At 53.3% G+C, this 6129-nt stretch overlaps 1 protein-coding gene across 1 annotated transcript; it reads left to right on the top strand.

The window, feature by feature from the left end:
- Nucleotides 1-529: 529 nt before the first annotated feature.
- On the top strand, nt 530-3530 carry LOC101630153 (cystatin-9-like). Its single transcript, XM_004686920.1, has 3 exons — nt 530-769; nt 2564-2677; nt 3441-3530. Exons 1-3 carry the CDS (start codon nt 530-532, stop codon nt 3528-3530), a joined length of 444 nt encoding a protein of 147 aa, XP_004686977.1.
- The last annotated feature ends 2599 nt before the right edge of the window (nt 3531-6129 follow it).

Here is a 6129-nt window from a genome sequence, read left to right as displayed (position 1 = left end):
ACGTTGAGACCTTGCGCCCCACCACCTCCTTCTTAGGGTGAGTCCGCATTAGCAGGGGTAGCTTTGCCTGCTGTCACCCACAACGACAGCTCATCCTTTTTGACTGTGTCCCCAGGTTCTGTCTGCCCTCAGCCTCCTGTTGTGCCCTGAAGTCACCCTCCCCTCCCCCTGTTCCACGTGCTCCCAAGTCCCAGTGTCTGATTCTGGGGTGTCCAGAGGAAGCTCCCCTCTCCCCAAGGAGGCTCTGCAGGGAGCGCTGGTGCTGCACTGGCTAGAGGGGCCCCAACTCCATGGCTGGCCCTGCCCACCCCATTTCACCCTGCTTTTGTCCCGCTGTGCTGACAGGGGACAGTTGAGCAGCTCTGGCTGGAGGAGGCAGGGTCACATGTGGGAGGGACAGGGCGCAGCAGCAGGAAGGAGCCTGGGGAGAGGCTGTCCTGCTGCAGGTGATTGGGCAGCGCCCAGGGAGCCGGCAGGGTGGGAGCCTGGGCTGGGAAGTCGGAGGCCGGGGGTGCCAGGTGCTGCAGCCATGTCGTGCCAGCTCTGGGGGTGGGCTCTGCCCTGGATGGTTCTCCTGCTTCTCCTGGGTCCCCAGCTTCTGGTGACTCAGGGCCTGAGAGCCCAAGAGGACAAAGACAGAGATGACAAAATAAACTTGCAAGACTACTTCGCTGCCACCGTGGAGTACGCTTTGCACACGTTCAACATGCAAAGCAAGGACTTGAACGCCTACAGGCTGGCACGAATCCTGAATTCCTGGACAGAGCAGGTAAGGGATTGTATCTTAGCCCAGAAGCCTGACTGATGGCAGTGGGGTGTGGGATCTCTCAGTTGGATTTGGTCATCCCAAGAGACCATAAAACAATTTTTATCAAGAAATTACATGACAATTTGTGTACATTTTTCATCTCACATGAGCATTATTGTCAGCCATTGTTAATTTTATGAAACAGTTAATGAAAAAAATTCAGGGTCCTCCCTGGTGGTGCAACGGGTTCAGATGCAGCACTGCAAGCTAGCCACAGCCGCCTCAGGGTGAGTTCAATCCCTGGCCCTGGAGGTGACCCATATGGCACAGCAGACCTCCCCTGACCCGCCTGTTGCTCCCCTGAGCAATGTACTTAATTGATCTGACTGTTCTGCTCCCCACTCTGTCTCTGGTGAAACCTCTCACCACCCCTGCACCTCTGGCCTGCAGCCCAGTTCTGTATGCATAAGTAGATAGATAGATAGATAGATAGATAGATAGATAGATAGATAGATAGATAGATAGATAGATAGATAGACAGACAGACAAGTAAGTAAATAAATAAATATTTTAAAACAGTTCAAAATAAGATCCATTAGGGTCAGGGACCTGACAAAGGAAAGGAGCCAGCCAAAAATGGTGCAAGTGATAGACAAATGACATATTCCCAGGAAAAAAGATACCAGGAGCAGAGGACGGGGTTCATGCTCCTCAGTTGAAAACTGCAAGCTGGCAGGCCTCTTTCCGGATCCCTCACATACCGGGGACTCCTCCTGTGTCCCCACCAACGGCACTGATGGCATTTAGACTCTTCCCAGACGATGGCTCCTCATCCAGAATGTTCTCCTTGCAATGGCATCCACATAGGATTTAGCATGAGTCCATTTCCACCAGGCTGCTACATGGGTGATGGGAATACCCTCCTCAAGGAGCACATCTGCTCTGTGTGTGTGAGAGGGCATGAGAGGGTGTGTGAGAGGGTGTGAGAGGGTGTGTGAGCGGGTGTGTGAGGGTGTGAGAGGGTGTGAGAGGGTATGAGAAGGTGTGTGTGAGGGTATGTGACGATGTGAGAGGGTGTGTGAGGGTGTGAGAGGGTGTGTGAGGGTGTGAGAGGGTGTGCGGGTAAACTTGCATGTATCACTGTGTTGGCATGTAGATGTGCGTGGTTATGTTGGGCGGGGGCGGGAGCCTCAGGAACATTCTATCTCTCACTTGGGGCCTTGGGCAGAGCTGGAGGGGGGAAGGACCTCTCCCCCAAGGAGCTCAGATCTGGGGTGTGGGAGTCTGTCCACTGTTCCTGCTGCCCGTGCTCTGCTCTCAGCCTGACCTCGCACCCGGGTGCTGTAGGTCTGCTCAGAGGCAGACCTGTGTGTGCTGGGGGATGATGGGGTGCACTGGGGCACATGCAAAGGAAGAAGGAGATTGGAAAGGAGACAAGCAATGCAAATTCATGGGCAAATAGTTTCCTGAGGCCACTGTGCCTGCTCGTGTGAGTGTGTCTGTGTCTTGTGAGTGTCTCTGTGAGTGTCTGCGTGTGTCTGTGTTTGCACGTACTGCCGACTGTGTGACATTTCCTGTAACAAGTTGGGAAGGGACATCATGGGGACATGGGGCTGCAGGGGGGGTGACAGTCATGGTGTGGGAGTTGGCCCCCATCCACCCCAGTGTACCCCCAAGCCCACCCGCCTCTGTGCTCTGGACACCCCAAGCCTGGGTTATCCCCACGGGCTGAGCAGGCCCTCCCTGCACTGCACACTCTTCTGGAGCAGCACTTAGGGGGTAGGGGGGTCCCACTTTTTCTCTCTGTGTTCCCAGATTGTGGGGATGATCGCATTCTCCATGGAGCTGCTGCTTCGCAGAACCAGGTGTGAGAAATGGGAAGAGGACATTGACAACTGCCCCTTCCAGTCAGGTCCACAGCTGAACAATGTAAGACACGTCAGCTTGCCAGGGACGCAGCAGCGGAAGCGTCATGGGGGGCAGTGGTGTGGGGCAGAGTCAGGGCCAGACTGGGCCCCTGGGGCAGGGGCAGAGACCTGCTAGGCCCATGCTAGGCTGCAGGAAGGCACAGCAGGCAGGCAGTGTCGAGGGCCCCCTGCAGGCCCGGGTCCAGTCTGAGATCCTGTTCTGCACACTCACCCTTCTGGGTTCCACACGGAACCTACTGGATTTGGATTGTGCCTTACATCTTCCTCTCTGTTATTCTGCTCCAAATACAGACTTTCTTTCCTTGCAAATTATCCAGCTCCTCCCTGGGCAGGAGAAGGGACATGTAGGACCCACACTACTATTTGAGTGGCTTGCTCAGTGTCCCACTGGGACGATGCCCAGACTGAGAGGAGACAGACATAGGGAGGTTGTAGTGAACCTTGTGGGGAGGCCCTTTTAGGGGAGGGGGCCCTGAGACAGGGACTCATGGAAGGGTCATCCCTTTCTTGCTTTCAGGGTCAGGAATCGTGCAGGGATAGAGTGTGCTTCCCTGAAACCAGACCTGGGATGGGACTTGACCTCAGTGGCTGCCATGTCAGGAGAGGGTCCTTGATTCTGAGCATCCAGGTCTCAGGTGGTGGGCTCTGCAGCCCAGCTGCTCACCCCAGGAAGCAAGGTGGGGTTGGAGCCTCCATTAGCGCTGGAGCCCAACCCCCAAGGCTCCTCCTGTGAACCAACACTCACCCTGTGCTTGTTCCCTCAGACATACAACTGCTTCTTCACCATCGGCACTCACCCCAGGAAAACGACCTTCCAACTGCTGTACAAGACCTGCTTTGAGGGATACATCTGAGTGAGTGAGACGATACCTTGGATGGGCTGCAGCTCTGCACCTATGAACCAGCCTTCCTGCAGGCAGCGGCAGTGCTGAGCAGCAGCAGGCTCCGTGGCTCCTCTCTCAGCAGACGGCTGGGTCTCACAAGTCCTCATGCAGGAATTCCTCCTGCGCACCCTCATCCTGTAGAGAGATCATTAAACATCAGCATGTCAAGATGCTCGTGTGATGCTTCCAGAGGGAGGGCTGTGCACTGATGGGTCACCCCAGAGGACAGCCTGAGTCCCCAGGCTGGGGTCCTCCTCCCAGGGACCTTCTGGGCTGCTCCAGGGACACATCCCATGAGCTCAGGTGTCTGACCTGCTTTGTCCAATCTCCTGAGCGCTGACCTCTGTCTGCGTCACCAAGGCCGTGTCTTGTCAGGGAGCCCAGAGATCAGATGTGCCCAGACGGGGCCATATCCCCTCCAAGTGGCCCCTGTCTTGGAGGACTCGCCCACATATTACCTGTCCACGGCAGCTGGGAGGAGGGAGGAAGTTTTCCAGTCTCTATTCAGAAGGAGACCTGGCCTCCAGAGGCAGCATCTCCTGGGGCCTCTTAGAACAACCTTTACACAAGGAGACTGCATTTCACAGATAGCTGGGAACCATGGGTGTTCAGATGCAATAGTCATCCGATGCTGTGCAGACCCTGCCCAAACGTCCCAGCAGAGGAAGTTCTGCAAATATTTTCCATAAAGAGGCACAGAGCAATTGCCAGGCGTTGGGTCTGCTTCCTCATCCCCTACATTGTCTCTCTCCTTGAGGACCCTCTGGATTCTGGGAACACAAAATGGTGTTGTGTGTTGCCATAAGAACCTGACAGAAGCAGGTTCACAGTGGCCCTGAGTGCGATCCCAGCCAACACCCTCTGCCCTGGACCCTGTGTGAATGCAATGGCCTGATGAACGCAGGATGCATATTTGAGCGTCCAGAAATGCATATTTGTCTTCATCCAAGTTTTCCAACTCATAGTTCCAAAGAGAGGTGGAATTGCCTGAGAGCAGAAAAGGTGTCTTTTTTTATGCGAATGAGGTGACTTTTAGAAACACCTCAGTGAGGGCAGTTGCCTGGGAACCAATCTTGCCATCTAGGGTTGAGACTTTCAATCTCACCCCAAGACCTGGGAGAGGCTAGGGGCTGGAGGCTGAGTACTGCCAGTGTCCAGTGATTACCTCAAGCAGGCCTATGCCAAGAGCCTCTGAAAAATATCAAAGGGCCCTCCCTAGTGGTGCAATGGTTTAAAGCACAACATTGCTAGGCTATCTGTAGCTGCTTCAGCAAGTGTTAGATTGGGGCTGAATGAGGGGATGGGCGGGGTTGGGGGGAGTGACCCACATGGGGCAGCATACCTTTCCTGACTCACCCGCTGCGCGGCTCCCCTCAGCAGTGTATTTCACTCAATCTGCTCTTTCTGCTTCCCATTCTTGTCTCTGGTGAGTCTTCTCACTGCCCCTATACCTCTGGCCTGTACCCCAGTACTGTATGCATAAATAAATAAATATTTGGAAACAAACAAACAAACAAAGCAAAAAAGGAAGCCATCAGAGAACTTTTGTGTGGGTGAATATCTGGACATCTGGGGAGAACTTTGTTCTTGGAAAGGGAATATAAACCCCATTCCTTTTTCTGCAATGCTCGCCCTATGCAGCTCCTTCCCTGCTCCTGGTTGATTTCCTTTCTCATGGAAGAGTGATTTAGTGAGGAAAAAGGTGTCCTACATTCTGTAGAGTGCTCTAGCAAATAATTGAACCTGGAGAAGGGATCACAGGGAGCTCCAATCTGCAGCTGGTTACTCATGTGCACAGGTAATAGCGTGGACTTCAGGCTGGCTTCTGATGTGGAGGCTGAGTCAGTGCCTTAAATTGTGCAGCCCTTGCTCTCTCCAGGTAGATGGAGAGAATGGAGCTGAATTGCCAGACTCCCTTCTGGTTTCTCAAAATTAATTGTCTGGGGGAAGGCCCCCTGTACACGCATGTTGGAATAGGTTCAGTGATAAATGGCCTCTCCTGCTGCAAGACACTGAGATCCTTGGCCCCTACAACAGCTGGTTGAATCTCATAAATTCCCTTAAGCATTCCAGGGTACTATTGGGTTCTGCCAGTTTTTTATCTTTTTTTTTTTTTAAAAGATTTATTTATTTATGCATACAGAGCTGGGGTACATGGTGGTGAGAGGATTCAGCAGAGACAGTGGGGAGCAGAACAGACCAACTGACAAAATACACTGCTGAGGGGAGCACCGAGTGGGTCAGGAGAGGTCTGTTGCACCATGTGGGTCACCTCGGAGGTGGGGATCAAACTCATGCTGAAGTGGCTTTAGCTTCTTGGTGCTGTGCTTTAAGCCACTGCGCCACCAGGGAGGGCCAGTTTTTCATCTTTTAGCGTTGCCGTGTCTTGAGCCTCTGGACCTCAGTTGCCCACCTCTGACTTGGGGAGAACATCCATACCTTCCCTAGCTGGAGTTGTTTAGAACAAAATTCAGGCTGATGGTGTAAAAGTGCTAAGTTAGATGGAAAGTTCCCCCTTTACTCTGTTACTGAGCTTCATGTTTACTCTTATATTAACGCTCTGCATTGT

The sequence above is a fragment of the Condylura cristata genome, unplaced genomic scaffold (assembly GCF_000260355.1).
Source record: "Condylura cristata isolate star-nosed mole 26May11 unplaced genomic scaffold, ConCri1.0 scaffold00022, whole genome shotgun sequence".
Lineage (NCBI taxonomy): Eukaryota > Metazoa > Chordata > Mammalia > Eulipotyphla > Talpidae > Condylura > Condylura cristata.
Note: the sequence above shows the minus strand (reverse complement) of the source record. Positions and strands in the feature narration are given on the sequence as shown.